The 18,149-nt window shown below is 41.0% G+C and overlaps 1 protein-coding gene across 1 annotated transcript in view; it reads right to left on the bottom strand.

Annotated features, from left to right (window-relative positions):
* Nucleotides 1-630: 630 nt before the first annotated feature.
* LOC139412573 (zinc finger protein 804A-like) overlaps nucleotides 631-18,149 on the bottom strand; it is a 72,989-nt gene continuing 55,470 nt past the window's right edge. The window contains exons 2-4 of the mRNA XM_071159288.1: nucleotides 13,072-13,215; nucleotides 4,055-4,185; nucleotides 631-3,376 (exon numbers count right to left, since the gene is read on the bottom strand). Coding sequence (XP_071015389.1) covers nucleotides 631-3,376; nucleotides 4,055-4,185; nucleotides 13,072-13,215 — 3,021 coding nt within the window. The remainder of the gene's footprint in view (nucleotides 3,377-4,054; nucleotides 4,186-13,071; nucleotides 13,216-18,149) is intronic.

The following is an 18,149-nucleotide window of genomic DNA, read 5'->3' as shown; positions in this document are numbered from 1 at the left end:
AACGGTGGTGAGTTTTACACCACTCCAGTCGACGCTTGGCATTGCGCATGGTGATCTTAGGCTTGTGTGCTGCTGCTCGGCCATGGAAACCCATTTCATGAAGCTCCCGACAAACAGTTATTGTGCTGATGTTTCATCCTGAGGCAGTTTGGAACTCGGTATTGAGTATTTCAACTGAAGACAGATGATTTTTAAGTGCTTCAGCACTTGGCGGTCCCGTTCTGTGAGCTTGTGTGGCCACTTCTCGGCTGAGCCGTTGTTGTTTCTAGATGTTTCCACTTCACAATAACATCACTTACAGTTGACCGGGGCAGCTCTACCCGTGCAGACATTTGACAAACTGACTTGTTGGAAAGGTGGCATCCTATGACGATGCCACATTGAAAGTCACTGAGCTCTTCAGTAAGGCCATTCTACTGCCAATGTTTGTCTATGGAGATTGCATGGCTGTGTGCTTATTTTTATACACCTGTCAGCAGCAGGTGTGGCTGAAATAGCCGAATCCACATATTGAAGGGGTGTCCATATACTTGTGTACATATAGTGTATATACTATGTCGTCAAAACCAGACTTTACAAAGCAAAGAGGGCTACACTAGTAATTATAATTCTATAGGGGACAATGTATTCTTAAAACAGAGGTTGTAGGGGGATGACAGTGTGGTGATGTGGGAACATATGAGGAAACATAGTGCGAGGCAGGGGGTGAAAGGACATAGTCATGGGGTGCAGGCTCGGTCGTGCCATGACCGAAATTGGGTCTTGGTAAATAAAGGGAGAGTGACTGTGTGGGCAAACCTCTGCCCCCAGTGGCAGGTGAGTGAAGGGGAGGATAGGTGACATGAGTAGGGGCTGTGGCTGGAGGAAGTCAGCATGGTGCTGCAGGAAAGTCTGGTGGATGGTGATGGAGGTGGATAATGGTAGAGGAAGTTGTATAGGTTGTAGTACTATGGGGGAGGACACAGGGATGTGCGGGCTGGCTAAAACTGGTTTCAGTTTGTCAGGGAACGTTTGATAGTCCATAGCCTTCCTGTGGGCTTGGAGATGTTGGAGGCAATGCTTCTCCAGTCTGTCCAGTGTGGACCTGTAACTGTCCTTTGAGTTAAATGATTCCTGCTCTAATTTTGTGTAGCTAGCATTCAAGGTCTCTGACATTTTCCCATTGCCTATTGGTAGAAATACTTTACAGGAGCCATCACTCTTACTGTGAAAGTTGGGCTGATCTGGGCTCATCACAGACTTATGTGCAACAATAACATCTGAGCCCTTAGCTCCGGAATCAAAAATATACCTCTTGAGATCTGACCCATTGATCTGGCCTTTGCAGCTGGATCTGCCATTTACACTGTCAATACTCTTCTCAAGTGCATCAGGGTTCAATTTATCCTCAGGTCCAGGGGAGTCAGAGCCAGTGCATGGGCTAAGGCCATTTGCTCCTCGACTCTGCTCATATCTCTCTCCACCGCTCACATCAGCCACTGAACTCTGATGAGCTCCACATGCCCTTCTCCTCCTTCTTCGCCTCTTGTTTGGTTTATGCAAAGAGTTCACACAAGTACTACCGACAGTTTGGTCATCCATAGTCCTTTTTCGACATCTTCCACCTTCCTGTAACAGTGATTCAGGGAGTGGCTGGTGTTTTAAGAGTGTGGGATCTATTTTATTAATCTGGTCTGCGCTTGTGATGACCGGGTTGGTCTGGAGAGATCCACAGTTGAGAGATGTGTGTTCTATGGCATTTATGTGTTTGGACTGCTGATTGCGCATATTGCCCTCGTTGATCTGTCCTGGACCCTGGAGAGCCTCATTAGAGTGGGCCAGACTAGCTGCTGGGCCATTCACACACTCTGCCAATGCCTGCCTCACAACACCTGCTGTGTCTCTGTAAGCTTCAATTCTCCCCTCGTTGCCCTCAATTGAGGGTGATTTCTTGGGCTCGTCTGGCTGAAATTGTTTTGCACTGCTATCACTTATTTGGTCATCAAGTCTTTCACAATGATTGGGAAGTGTCAGGCAATTACCAAATCTTTCTGTTGCCCCTTCATATCTGTCACCCCCCTGGTGAGTCATCCGTCTGTGCCCCTGCCGCCTTCTCCTCCTCTGGCTTGTGCTACAACACCTGCGTGTGTCCACAGCCATAGCTGTGTGTGTCAAGCTTGTGGTTGCCAACTGTGCTGAATAATTGCAACACTGCTCATCCTTTCTGATGAGTGTGTTGCTTGGCTCCTCGCAACCATGACTTTTAGGCCTCTCGCAATCCTCCCGAACAAGGATGCGCTCTGGGCTTGGCAAGCTCTTAAACAGCTCACGTGTTTCCAGGGTTGCTTCATCGCTGTAGGACTTCTTAGCTAATTCAGCTGATTTCTCGACATCTCTTTCCACCACTCTGCAGCCAGCGTCTTTAGTGGAGGCTCTGAAGTCAAAATGGAGTGGGTTGCAGCTGAAGGAAATAGATGGACTTGTCCTGGTGAATGTCAACATCTCAGAGGGCCACTGGAGCACTGTTTTCCCATTTCTACTGAGGATAGAGTAGAAAGGTTTACATGGCCTTGCAACTGTCCATTTCTCATCCTCTGACACACTTAGATCTTTGTCTTGGGGTTGAGTGTAAATTGCTTCATTCGAATGATTAGCACAGTTCGACAATGGGTGTCCTCCCTTATGGGAGACATTATCTGCTAACATGATTTTGTCAGGCTCTGTCCTCTGTCCCTGTTCCACCTCAGTTTCCTGTCTTTGTTCAGCCAGGTTGCATTTTAGACTTCCCTGCACCATGTCCAGTTCACAGTCATCTAATGTGTTTGAATGGGAGAGAAACATGGAAGATTGGACTGTGCAGGGAAAAGCCACATCCTCAGAATAAACGAGGATAGTGCACAAATCAGCTGGGGGCATCGAGCTGTCTGATCCTGATGGTGCATTGGTTAACCCCTGAACCTGTGAGCCTGCAATGTGAATCTTCCCCTTGTTATGCAGAGCCTTCTCTCTGGCAGGGGGGCTGGGGGAGTCTAGGCCAGTGGGAGGCCGTGGGGAGTTGAGCTGCACACTGAGCCTCTGTCTACATGCATGCCTGCTTGACCCGTCCTCCCCGGCCTGGCAGAACACCGCCGCCGAAGACTCCAGCTTCAGAGAGGCCTTTTTAGGGAAGGAGAAAGAGATTTTTTGGCCACACTTTCCGGTCACAGTGCTGGGAGTTTGCTGGGCCTGAATGGTGCTGGTGTTATCTGCAAGTGTGTCTAAGGTGATGTTTGGACACATTGTGTGTTCCTGGGTGCTGTTCTGTGCCCGGCTGCTGGCTCTGTCACCACGGGCTCCCCTGTAGCCTTCCTCCACGGCCACAGTGGTAGATCGGAACATGGGTCCACTACCAGGTACGCTGCACAGAAAGGAGTTGACACTAGAATCAGTATGATAGCAGCCAACATCCAAAAATCAACACCAAAAAACAACTGGTGACAATGAGTATGTTTACATGCACAATAATAATTATATATTTTACTGATTATGGCAGAAGGCAGAGTATGGCATTAGTCATGCAAACACCTTACTCTGCTTATCGTAATCGGCGTAAGGTCATAATCAAAGTAAACATACACCGATTTAAAACACCTGGTTTTCATACAAACTGTATATGTCTGAACTCAGAATCAAATAGTGTTATTGTTATTCTAACACAATAACATGGTCACTGTGGTAGAACGTTTATTTTGATTGCCGATTTTCTGCATTTATCAAAAGTCCCATCAGCAGCCAGATTTGAGATGTGTCCATGTAAACATAATTGTTAGGGAAATTGTTCTTCTTGCAAAGCATGGACATGTTCTAAATGAACTATTATATTAACTAGACTATCCACACTAATCACATTGTGTGCATGTAACTGCCGTGCTCATCGTCTTATTCATCCCCCAAAAATAAATACATCTAACATTTATTTTGATAGGTATTTTAACTTACGTAAATTACAATTCCAACTAGTTCTAAAACTAATTTACAGCCTGTTGCAATTCTGTCATATAGGGACACATACGAGTCCATTGGCTGGTCTACCCACCGTTGGCCCTCCAGCCGCTGTTTGGCCAGCTCATGTAAACGTCGTAGTGCTCTCTCTTGCTTTCTGCCATCCTTCTTGGATTTGGAGGACACGTTCCGGGCAAACTCCCGCTGCTTCAGCTCTTTCAGTCTCTGGCAGAGAGAAGAAATATCACCAGACTCATTATCTACTGTACAGAGTCAGCCATTGGAGTAGCTTACTCCAGCCAAACTAATTGAATTAACTTCTTGACTCTACTTGAGACGCATATGTCTCAAGTAGGCACCTGGAAATGCAAATGCGCTACGCTAAATGCTAAATGTACTCGTTAAAACTCAAACCTTGATCAAAATTCACAAGCAGGGTATTGAATTAAAGCTACACTCGTTGTGAACCTAGCCAACAAGTCAGATTTTTAAAATGCTTTTCGGCGAAAGCATGAGAAGGTATTATCTGATAGCATGCACCACCTGAAAATGCCTGAATGCGACGTAAACAAAGACTCTGCTTATCCGACGCAGCACAAAACGCAGAAATAAAATATAAAACATTCATTACCTTTGACGAGCTTCTTTCTTGGCACTCCTATATGCCCCATAAACATCACTATTGGGTCTTTTTTTCGTTTAAATCGGTCCATATATACCCAAAATAGCTTTCTATGGAAGCTGTGTCATTCAGAAAAAAACATCGTTTTTAAACGCTGCGTAATTTTTTTTAATTAAAAAAGTCGACGATAAACTTTCACAAAACACTTCGAAATCCTTTTGTAATCCAACTTTAGGTATTAGTAAACATTTATAATCTATCAAAATGATTACAGGGCGATGTATATTCAATAGCTCCTCGTTTGCAAATCAATGGCTGCCAATGTCCACATTAACAACATCCGGGTGGAGACTGGAAGAAACGGAAGCCAGATAGATGGATTTTCCAACAATAAATTCAATTGAAAATGACGACAATGGCGACATCGTGTGGAATTTGTATGAATTGCATGCAGGTCGATATTACATTTTGTCCTCTTTTAACAACCCATGGAAGTGACTTATGGAAATTATTTTTAGCTTTCAGAGAGCAGTTTTTCTTGCGTTTTTCAATGAAACACACAATCTGTTATAGTCACAGCCGTGATTTAACCAGTTTTAGAAACTTCAGAGTGTTTTCTATCCACACATACTAATCATATGCATATACTATATTCCTGGCATGAGTAGCAGGACGCTGAAAAGTTGCGCGATTTTTAACAGAATGTTCGAAAAAGGAGGGGGTAGAAGTAAGAGGTTTTAAGTGATATTACTCTTTCAGATCATTTTTTATTTCCTTAGATGGTCCTCTCCAATATAAGGCATTGGAACCCAGTGGAGATATAATTTCTCTATGGAGAAGGTTTTAAACTAACTGTACAGTATCAGACAGCCACCCACAGTGCTGTAAATCTCTGGAGGCATGTGTTGTAAGAATATTATATGCACACATTTTATGCCACAACAACTCACATCTCATTCATTCACGTTGGCTAACCTTATCCAACTTATTCTAAATCAGCAATCCTGACGTTCACTAATTGGTTACCATATCCTTACAGTTAACCCTACAACTGTTTTTAATTCAATGAAGCAAGCACATATCAAAACAAGACAACATTGCAGTGATTGGGAAAGTGAGGTTTATTGATCACATTGCTTCACAATTTACAACATGTTTAATTATAGACTCATACCCTAGGACTGAGTTCACACTCAGTGGAACAGAAGTTAGACAATGCATTTTTCCCACAACTGTTGTGTGACCATAAACACAAATGCAGATTATGCACATTTAGCAATTAGTGTTTATACACCTAGTGTTCTTTAAAGAAGTGTTTAGCGTTAATCACCCACAACTATTGTGTGTACAACTGTTGTCACCCTTGAGTGAACTAACCCTACATTTGCCATAATATATCTTTATTTTTCACCTAATAGAATAGATCATCTATAGGGCTCTATAATTACCCAAACCCACGAATGGCTCCACCTTATGTATTCTACACAGGCTCTTTTGTATTACACACAACTCAGCAAGGCTATGTGACCTTACCTCTTTGAAGTACTCTGGTGGTTGCATTTAGAGTGGCTGGATCACAAAGCCAGAAGATAATTTGTATGCATCCGAGATAATTTTGTCATGTTAAGTAGCCTCTTCTCTCAGGATTATCGAGCAGAGGGGCCAGGCAATTGTTAATGTGCTGGGCTTACAGTATAGGACGAGCCTGTCCAATAGACACATGCTATTGAGCTTCTACTTCTTGCAGGCTCTCCAAAATGTTTAGCCTTTTCATTCTACAAGTGAGGTGTAGGTACAAGTGACTATTGATGCAAATGTTGCCCTCGAAGGTAGAATGTAATGTAGATAAATGACTGTATATGCAGACACAATCTTTTGTTCAGCCAAATGTCATAGTCTTTACATTACTTATTAATATATTATACAACAGGTGGGTCTAATCCTGAATGCTGATTGGTTAAAATCGCATTACATCCTGTGTCTATTCCACAAGTTACCACCGGCTTAATCTTTTAAAATGCCTATTTACTCTATTCCATCTGACTGTGCAATCCAATCCAGCACAGCCAGGCACTTTATACACTTGATCTCCACTATAAAAAGCATTATCTCACATTATCTCAACATTATCTCACATTCCTTTTGAACTAACATTTTGTTTTCAACAGCCGAGATTTGAAAAAACCTTGCTCTCTGTCTCTCCGACTTTTGCAACATTGTTTCAATATTCAAATTCGATCTCCAGCTGTCCCATAGTAATGAACGCGTCGGAACAGACAGGCAAAGTTTCCCACCCAGTCGAAATCATGAATCAGCTAGCATAATTTTTATGGATATATACAAAGAATTGTCAATTGAAAAAATGTCTGTTAGTTTGCAGTCTTTCCAGATTCAGTTTGAAGTGATTGCATTAGCTGTGTTGTTGGCTACAACCGTGTCCCTACGAGAAAGCACATTTTCTATGCCAGGCGAAATTGCAACTCATTAGCTCATTATTATGGATATATCCAAATAAATGTCACTAGAACACAGCTTAAACAAATGCAGATACTTTGCTATTAATCTGGCTGCACTTTGACTGACTGTAAATTAGCCGTAGTTGGCTAGCTAGCAATAAAGGGATAAGAGTGATAACACCCTCGAAGCCGGTGTTTGGAGGATATATTGGCACAGTTAACACCACCCATGCCAATATATCCTCCAAACACCAGCTTCTTGGGCATTATCACTTACATGGAAATACACAATGCACAATGAAATGCATGTGACATTGTCATGTTATTGTTTTGCAGAATAACGTTTTTTTTGTTAATAATTATCGGACACTGTTGAGAGAACCATCACAGAAGTACTCTAATTTTTGACACCTTTAAACACTCACCTGCTAGCCTAGACCAGATCTGTGTGACGCTTTAGCTACAACTGCCCTGGTCACAGGAGTTTGCTAAATCACATGTAGATCTAAACCAGGCTACTGTCTTTTTGGTTCTCATCAATCTGCTTTTTAGCTGGGGTCAAAGTGGAACTGATATTTAGACTGTTCCAACTATGCTGTTGTAGGCTGCTCCGGGAAGTAGTTTACACTAGGCACAGGTCTAGGATCAGCTTCCCCTCCCCCAATATTTACCTTGCAATACTGACAATGCAATTCGGACCCAAGATCTAAGGGAAACTTCACCCTACTCCTTGTGTGTAGGATAACACAGCCAGCTAGAGGAATTAGCTCTGTCAGTGTTAAGTATATGTCGGAAAACTGGTTTATTCATTGACCTGTGCTTGTTAAGTGAGAATGGATGTTAATACTAAATTAATAATGCAGATACAGTTCAGCTTAGGTTAGCATGTGATCTTTAAACAAATATGAATTACATTTGTGACTCGTTACAGAATCAGGGACGTTTGACAATAGTTCCTACCTCGCAGTAATGCTGTTTGAAAGAAAGAAAGAAAGAGAAAGAAAGAAAGAGAGAAAGAAAGAAAGAAAAATAAAGAAATAATATTTTTTTTATCCAGAAATGCCTTCTTGCATATGTGAACTTTCTAGGCCTTAATTACAAACATGTATGTGATCCGTAAATATGATTATGAGCCTAGTTTAGCCAAGGAGAAGCGCTGAGCTTTATATGGAGAAAGACAGGATACTTCCTGGCTAACAAAGACTGGCTGAGATCATGGAGGTTGACTATGGTGACAATTGGTCATGCATCTGCATGTGAATTCTTCAAGAGATGGATGGGACTAATGATTAAGATGTTGTGAACAATGCTGAATGGGAGTAAACAAAGAAAACCTATTTAGCAAGTGTGAAAACCTCATCAAAATCTTTCAAGGGTATTTTCTGCTTGTCTTCTAAGTGGGATATCAAGTTTATCAACTTTCAAAGCAGCATAACTTTCCCATGTTTCCTCCAACTACAGTGTATGTACCATTTTGAAGCTTGGAGTCTGTACTTTTATCAAATAAAAAATTAAGGGAACCACTTAAATTTGACATTCATAGAGATATCTGGTCACATTTGATCAAACCTCAAAAACTTAATATACATGGAGTGTACAAAACATTAGGAAAACCTTCCTAATATTGAGTTGCACCCTATTTTGCTCTGAGAACAGACTCAATTTGTCATGGAATGGATTCTAACAAGGTGTCGAAAGCGTTCCACAGGGATGCTGGCTCATGTTGACGCCAATTCTTCCACAGTTGTGTCAAGTTGGCTGGATGTCCTTTGGGTGGTGGACCATTCTTGATACACACAGGAAACTGTTGAGTGTGAAAAACCCAGCAGCCTGGCACCTACTACCAAAGCCCATTGAAAGGCACTTAAATCGTATGTCTTGCCCATTCACCCTTCAAATGGCATACATACACAGTCCATGTCTCAAGACTTAAAAATCCTTCTTTTATATTTGCTATTTACCTCTGCCAGATCACATTTATCAATAAAAGAGCTATTTGTAAAAAAAAATATATTTGCAAACAAAATCAAGACATGGGTGGAATAAATCATGTTTATCTTGAACAAATATAAATGAAACAAGGTTTTCATCACTATTGATGTTTATTGCTTTGACCTGAACAAATTGGAAGGACACATTTTACATACAGTACTTTACGGAAATGACAAATGAACCCCATTGAACACAAATTAAGGCCGGTCTACACACCACATGAGGGACAGAGTTTTACTGTCTGTGTGGTGCAAATGGATTTACTCATGAGTGCCATATTTATGTCTAGGGACGTGTCGGCCGTGAACACAAACTTACAGGAATTGATAGCTGTATTCAACAGCTGAGGTATGAGTTCTGGCTTGTTTTTTCGTACTCTTCCTACCATCGTCAGCTTCCTCTTGAGGAACTCCTGGCCCAGCTTGTGCAAAGTTAAAAAGTTATTGCATATGATGTTGTGGCCACGTAGTCACTGTGTCACATCCAAGGACAACCTTCATCCCTTGGCTCTTCTCAGGGGCTCCTCCATCTGGCTTCCCCATATACAGTGGAAGTCAGAAGTTTACATACACCTTAGCCAAATACATTTAAACTCGGTTTTTCACAATTCCTGACATATAGTCCTAGTAAGAATTCCCTGTGTTAGGTCAGTTAGTATCAACACTTTATTTTCAGAATGTGACATGTCAGAATAATAGTAGAGAGAACTATATTTCAGCTTTTATTTCGTTCATCACATTCCCACTGGGTCAGATGTGTACATACACTCAATTAGTATTTGGCAGCATTGTCTTTAAATTATTTAACCTTTTACGACTAGGAGTTCCACTAGCTGAATGTTTCGACAACAGAGTGCGAAATCTAATAATACTTTTTTTTCGAAATATTTAACTTTCATACAATCACAAGTGCAATACACCAAAATACAGCTTAACTTTTTGTTAACCTCTTTGGGCTAGGGGGCGGTATTTTCACGTCCGGATGAAAAGCGTGCCCAAAGTAAACTGCCTGCTACTCAGGCCCAGAAGCTAGGATATGCATATCTAGATTTGGATAGAAAACATTATAAAGTTTCTAAAACTGTTAAAATTACGTCTGTGAGTATAACATAACTTATTTGGAAACCCCGAGGACAAACCATCCAGGATTTTTGTTGTTGTTGAGGTGACAGTGTTTTCAATTGTTTTCTATATGAATCTAGATTTCTAAGGCACCTGCTTGCAGTTCCTATTGCTTCCACTAGATGTCAGTCTGTAGAAATTGGTTGATGTTTTTCCTTTAGGAAATGGCTACTTCTTCATTTCTCATCTGGTTGGATAGCAAAGTGTACTGTTGTGGTTGGGGCGCACGACCTAAAAGCTCGCTCCACTTTGTTTTTATATGCTATTGAACGCAGTTTATCCAGTCTTAAATTTGATTGATTATATACGTAAAAAAAAATACCTAAAGCTGGATTAGGAAAGTTGTTTGAAATGTTTGGAAAAAGATTACAGGTAACTTATTAGATATTTTGTAGTCATGTTGCGCGAGTTGGACCGGTGTTTTTCTGTATCAAACGCGCCAAATAAATGGACATTTTGGAGATATAACGACGGAATTTATCGAACAAAAGGACCATTTATGATGTTTATGGAACATATTGGAGTGCCAACAGAATAAGATCTTCAAAGGTAAGGCATGAATTATATCATTATTTCTGAGTTTTGTGTCGCGCCTGGTGGGTTGAAATGTGATTGTCATGTGTTTGTTCGATGGGGTGCTTTTGCCGTAAAGCCTTTTTGAAATGTGAAACGGTGGCTAGATTAACTTGGGTCAAACCCGAAACGGGTAGCCTTCCACAAGCTTCCCACAATAATTTGGGTGAATTTTGACCCATTTCTCCTGACAGAGCTGGTGTAACTGAGCCAGGTTTGTAGGTCTCCTTGCTCACACACGCTTTTTCAGTTCTGCCCACAAATCTTCTCTAGGGATGAGGTCAGGGCTTTGTGAGTCAATACCTTGACTTTGTTTTCCTTAAGCCATTTTGCCACAACTTTGGCAGTATGTTTGGGGTCAATGTCCATTTGGAAGACCAGTTTGTGACCAAGCTTTAACTTCATTACGGATGTCTTGAGATGTTGCTTCAATATATCCACATAATTTTCCTACCTCATTGTGTCATCTATTTTGTGAAGTGCACCAATCTCTCCTGCAGCAAAGCACCCCCACAACATGATGCTGCCATCCCCGTGCTTCACGGTTGGGATGGTGTTCTTCAGCTTGCAAGCCTCCCCCTTTTTCCTCCAAACATAACAATGGTCATTACTTTTGTACTTTTGTATGAAAAGTATGATCTTTGTCCCCATGTGCAGTTGCAAACCGTAGTCTGGCTTTTTCATGGCGGTTTTGGAGCAGTGGCTTCTTCCTTGCTGAGCGGCCTTTCAGGTTATGTCGATATAGGACTCGTTTTACTGTGGATATAGATTCTTTTGGACCTGTTTCCTCCAGCATCTTCACAAGGTCCTTTGCTGTTGTTCTGGGATTGATTTGCACTTTTCGCACCAAAGTACATTGATCTCTCGGAGACAGAATGTGTCTCCTTCCTGAGCGGTATGACGGCTGCGTGGTCCCATGGTGTTTATACTTGCGTACTATTGTTTGTGCAGATGAACGTGGTACCTTCAGGTGTTTGTAAATTGCTCCCAAGAATGAACCAGACTTGTGGAGGTCTACAATGTTTTTCTGAGTTCTTGGCTGATTTCTTTTGATTTCCCATGATGTTAAGCAGAGGCAATGAGTTTGAAGGTAGGCCTTGAATACATCCAGCTTCTAAAGCTATGACATAATTTTCTGGAATTTTCCAAGCTTTTTAAATTCACAGTCAACTTAGTGTATGTTAACTTCTGACCCACTGGAATTGTGATACAGTGAAATAATCTGCCTGGAAACAATTGTTGGAAAAATTACTTGTGTCATGCACAAAGTAAATGTCCTAACTGATTTGCCAAAACTGTGGTTGAAAAATGAGTTTTAATGACTCCAACCTAAGTGTATGTAAATTTCCGACTTCAACTGTACACTTGCAAGTTCCACGCATATGATGAAGCATCATCACAGGCATCCCAGACTTGTTTCCATATTTTGCGGGCTTGATTCCATATTTTGCAGGTTTAGACGGTATGTCCTGCCTGAAGGGGCAGCGGCCCCAAAATGGCATAAACTGCTCATCAACAGTAACGTTGGCCCAGGGTTGTAAAACCATGGAAGGCGGTCCACCCACTTGTCCCATACTGACCTGATTACAGCTAGCTTGTCTCTCTGCCGCCGAGCTGGTCTGCTGTCTCGGTGATCGAAGCGGCTAATCCTTGAAATAATGTGGACGTTTCCCAGAGACATTGTTGCACAGATGTCAGTTTCTGCATCCCACAGGGATTCAAACCCACTTCCCTGGCATTTCAAGTGCCATGCTCTACCAACTGAGCTTCAAAGGACCACAAACTTTGTTGAAGGCATGAACAAGAATCCCCTTTAGTGGAATAATGTGTTCACTGTAGTTCAGTGTTTCCCAAACTCAGTCCTGGGGACCCCAAGGGATGCACATTTAGTTTTTTGCCATAGCACTACACTGCTGATTCAAATAATCAAAGCTTGATGATGAGTTCATTATTTGAATAAGCTGTGTAGTGCTAGGGCAAAAACCAAAACATGCACCCCTTGGGGTCCCCAGGACAGGGTTTGAGAAAAGCTGCTGTGGGCAACAGGGGATATAAATGTGTACACTGTAATAAATGGGGAAAATGCTCATTCAGGGCACAGGTCAAATATTTTTCTCAGGTTAAGCAAGTCATGCAAATACTGTAGTATGGAAGAACAAACACCTTTTTATCCCCTCATATTCATCTGATCTGTACTCTGAAATCAAATATGCCCTTTTTTTGGAGAGTGCTATGTTGACAGTGTTTTCTTTGTCATTCGTAGATTATAATTTTTTTGCATTTGGCAACGTTGAAATGTAACTAGTCTGAATTAATTGCATGGTAGGAGGTATTAGGTGCACCATACCTGTTTGTGAGCATGGTCGTAAGAGTTGATGTGGTTGTCAAACTCCTGATGCTTGTAGTACTGCTTGTCACACAGCTCACAGTAGAAGTTAGCCTTCAGGTCCTCAAGTGCCTCGGCCATAGTCCTCTCCTTCTGTGAGTAATCCTGGTCAGGGAAAATTTCAAGTTAATATTCAAAAATGTGCATTAACTAATATGCACCTTTTTCCACCAGAGATGTGTTTCCATCAAACAGACTTATTGGGGAAAAAAGTCTGTACGTGATGACGTAGTGCACATGACAATAATGTTTGTGGTTAAATTCCAATGTGACAAATTAAAAATGGGTTTCCATCGCATTCAACTCTGCTGATGGTTTGGTCACAAAAACTGTTGCGTTATATAGCAAATGTGCACACTCTGGTCTTGGCACGTGCGCTCTAACCAACAGCTCGCAGATACATGTAGGTTACCTACATTATGAGATAATTATGGAAATATATATACATTTATACAATAGTTACCCGGAGGAAAATGGAGGAGGGTCCTACTTTTCAATTTCAGTCAGTGGGGGAGGGTTTAGTATTTATTTATTTTTGTCCAGGGGAGGGTCATGTAATTTGTAATCGATTACATGTTATATTTCTCAGGGTTTGAGAATCAGTTGCTTATTTAAGTATCTCATGTGTGCCCGATGATGCCCCCCATCCTTGATTCTCTGCTGGGCACTCAATATAAGTGTACCTAATGTGGTCTCAATAAAATTATCCATAGCCTATTTTGCACTGCTGGGATGGTGTGTATACAAAACTAGGCTACATTGCATTACACTGCAATGGAGAGGCATTCCCAATTATGAGCCCTGACCCACCCTGCTCTTGCTTATGTGAACCCTTGTGTAGTGCCTAAACAATGACTGTACAGTGGCACATCAGGAGGTGAGTACATTTGTATTAAAAAATACAATAGCTGTGTGGACTGGGCCTACTTATGTCCTGTTCAGTTTGAGATAAGAAGGAGACCGATGGTCTAAGACACTGCACCTCAGTGCAAGAGACGTCACCGCAGTACCTGGTTCGAATCGAGGCTGTATGACATCCGGCTGTGATTGGGAGTCCCATAGGGCGGTGCACAATTGACCCAGTGTCGTCCGGGTTTGGCTGGGGTAGGCCTTCATTGTAAATAAAAATTTGTTCTTAACTGACTTGCCTAGTTAAATAAAGGTTCAATAAAAAGCTTGCTACGGCTATAATTAATTTAAATAAAAACAGTATGTTTTGTTGCCCATAAGGAAGCTATTTATCAGAGTTATTGATCTCACAATAAGCCATATTCAAGTAATTTACATAACGTACATTACTATGAAGTGGCAGCCACGGAGATGGAAAGCATTATGGTGCTAAAAGTAAGCTAATTCGAGAGGGCCTAATTCATTTAAACAATCTCCATTTTAATTTGACTTTAGGCTACTAACAACGTTGTCTTTGTGTTGGAGCCCATTTATGGGTTTACGTACAGAATAAAACGAAATAGTCTGAGACCAGGTTGGTCAGCCATGAATAAGACCGTTGCTGAATGGGTCAAGGTTCTGTTTGTTGAGGACCTGGTGATGACAACACCATGTCTGCACCATGTCTGCTCTGACAGCACCAAACAGTAGATCAATCAGCTTTCTCCTGCCACACCACTTACTGTACATCAACCCACCCACACTCTCACGCTGTGATAAACCGATATGTAGACCAGCATGGCTCTAGCAGTAGAGATAATCTTTCATACACTCACAAAAGGTCATGTGGGACCACTACATTTGGAAAGTTTTGAGAGTTCAAGAATGATCTTACATGACTCTGAAACATCAGTGTTTCAGAGTGAATCAAAGTGAATCATCAGTGAATAATTTATCTCAGTAAAAGAGAATTCAATTATCTCAGTAAAAGAGAAGAAAAGCAATGCATAAGAAGGTAAATGTTTTAAGTGGTTGTGGTATTGACAGAAAAAACAACATTTGAAGTTTATAAGATCACAAGTCACTCAAGTATGGGTGTTTCATTCTGGGCGGGAGAATATTTAAAATGTCAGGTTGCTTTTAATCTATTCTCTGCCACCAGGGAATTTAGACTAGAGGCATTTAACCTTGTAGTATTCACACCGTGAAAAGATAATTATATTCTATTCATTATTTATTCATTATTTGATTTGTGGTTGTAATTATATTTGGTCTTTTTGAAGTAGTTACTGATTTCCATATGTTGAATGTTATGAAGACAGCTTTGCACACAGGAATTATGTGTGACTCTTGTATTTCAAAGATGACTGAAATGATTGATTTTACAGCTAGATTCAGTTAACTCAAAGTTATTGCTAACCAAAGATTGCATAATGCCGATGTAACGAGTATTAATATTGTCTTATATATATTTCATCTAAATCCTTTCATTTGGTTTTTATTTACCATATCCATGGATTGTGAGTGTATCGATTGCTTTTTGGTATATTGCTCTGGCCTGCAGTATCTTCAAGTGATTCTACTGAGGAGAGGTACAGTATGTGTTCACGTGAGTGCAAAAGTACATATGGTATAAACATTTTTAACAAGCAAAATGTCATTGTCATCTATTTTGTTGCATTACAACCTGTAATTTAAATAGATTTTTATTTGGATTTCATGTAATGGACATACACAAAATAGTCAAAATTGTTGAAGTGAAATTAAAGGTTTCAAAAAATACATTTAAAAAAAATAAATGGAAAAGTGGTGCGTGCATATGTATTCACCCCCTTTGCTATGAAGCCCCTAAATAAGATCTGGTGCAACCAAATACCTCCAGATGTCATATAATTAGTTAGATTGCACACAGGTGGACTTTATTTAAGTGTCACATGATCTGTCATATGATCTCAGTATATATATGCCTGTTCTGAAAAGCCCCAGAGTCTGCAACACCACAAAGCAAGGGGCACCACCAAGCAAGCAGCACCATGAAGACCAAGGAGCTCTCCAAACAGGTCAGGAGAAAAGTTGTGGAGAAGTACTGATCAGGGTTGGGTTATAAAAAAATATCAGAAACTTTGAACATTCCACGGAGCACCATTAAATCCATTATAAAAAAAACACAACAAACCTGCCAAGAGAGGGCCGCCCACCAAAACCCACAGACCAGGCAAGGAGGGCATTAATCAGAGAGACCAAAGATAACCCCGAAGGAGCTGCAAAGCTCCACAGCGGAGTATCTGTCCATAGGACCACTTTAAGCCGTACACTCCACAGAGCTGGACTTTACGGAAGAGTGTCAAGAAAAAAGCCATTGCTTAAAGAAAGAAATAAGCAAAGACGCTTGGTGTTTGCCAAAAGGCATGTGGGAGACTCCCCAAACATATGGAAGAAGTTCATTTGAGTCAAATGAGATTAAAATGTAGCCTTTTTTTCACCATTACTTTGGAGTAATGGTATTATTTCAAATAAATTTTTTAGATCCCTTGAATGTACACTATCTGTTTTGATTCTGATGAGATGTATGCACTGTGTGCAGCATTGAGGTTCACCATTCATTGTATTGCATTTATTTAATCCAATCCAGATTAATAAAGGACCAGAAACCGGCAACTAGCAGACTGATGTGTAGCTACGTTTCTCTGGTACACTTTCTCGGTCAATCCAGACAATTTTTCTCCGGTAAAATGATAAATTATCTACCTTGCTTTTTCAATGTACACTCATTTACTTGTGTGGCTGCCAGCCAAATTGTGTTGCACTTCTGTTGTCATCTGATTAAAATGTTCTGCCGAATGTGTTGCTCTACTGTGTTTTGTGTGAAAGAGAACTGTAGATGCAAGTTCCTGATCACTATATTAGAGCAAAAAAACACTTAACTTTCATTATAAAATGCGACCCCAGCTGGACTGACCTTCTCCCTTTATGTTATTTACAAACAAACATGTGGCTGGCTCAACTGTTCTGGGGAACTCTGGTATGCTTTATAAGTTAAAATAATGTTCAAAGTGAAATGGAAAATGCTTTATCTCCTAAAGTATTGCACAAGTTGACTGCAGGTATTTACTTAAAAGTAGCTCCTAATATGAAAATGTCTTGAAACACTTAAAATAAATAGTTTTATTGGAAAAACCATCCCGTGGCTATTTATAAATACCCCGACATATGGTAATATGGTATACCACCCAAACCAAACGTTAACACATTGTCTGGCCCAATCCCATCATTTTGATCTGGGGATCTGTGAAACTCAAGCCTCAGCCTGAATTATCGCTGATTGCACCACTAAAAAATGAATATTTGGTGGTGTGATGGGTTGAAAAGCCTCAGGAGGGTTATCATGTGTTTGCAAGGCAGATGTCCCAAGTTCAAACCAGTTACTGTAGGTGCCAGATCATGGGGAAGTGGTCCTCACTAAGCAAGCAGTGTAACGTTCTTTACAATTGTACGCGTGGACTTGGATCTACAGTTGCGCTCAGCTCAACTGCTGGGGTCACCGTGGAGTGTGATTGGGGGGTGAATGTAGCAGACAGTGATCTGGGAAACTCAGTCCATCTCTATAATGAAGATCAATGTCAGAACCAAGTCCCTTTATTGTTATCTGGCTCACTTATGTTGACAGGTAACACTTTATTTAACCATGTCATAACCAGTGGCGACCCCTCATTCAGAGCAAGTGGGGCAGATATCACATATCACTTTGCAAACAATGTAAAAATGCAAAATGTTATTTGAGTCAATAAAGCCGCATACAAACATGGTCTCTCTTTTGTTTTCTTGAGTAAGACAGCTTCAAAATGCAGGTGTTTCAACCTAGCTCAGTGATTTCTGTGGTGGTGGGGCAGCCAGCGGAATATATGGAGCGTAGGGGTTGGTTCTCTAGTTGCGCTGTGATTGGCTCAGTGTTCTGTCACTCATGGGGACAAAAAAGTGTTAAACAAATCAAAATATATTTTATATTTGAAATTCTTCTAAGTAGACACCCTTTGCCTTGATGACAGCTTTGCACATTCTTGGCATTCTCTCAACCAGCTTCACCTGGAATGATTTTCAACCGTCTTGAAGGAGTTTTTGAGCACTAGGTGGCTGCTTTTCCTTCACTCTGC

The sequence above is a fragment of the Oncorhynchus clarkii genome, chromosome 7 (assembly GCF_045791955.1).
Source record: "Oncorhynchus clarkii lewisi isolate Uvic-CL-2024 chromosome 7, UVic_Ocla_1.0, whole genome shotgun sequence".
Lineage (NCBI taxonomy): Eukaryota > Metazoa > Chordata > Actinopteri > Salmoniformes > Salmonidae > Oncorhynchus > Oncorhynchus clarkii.
The sequence above is the reverse complement of the archived record's forward strand: the minus strand, read 5'-3'. Positions and strand labels throughout refer to the sequence as shown.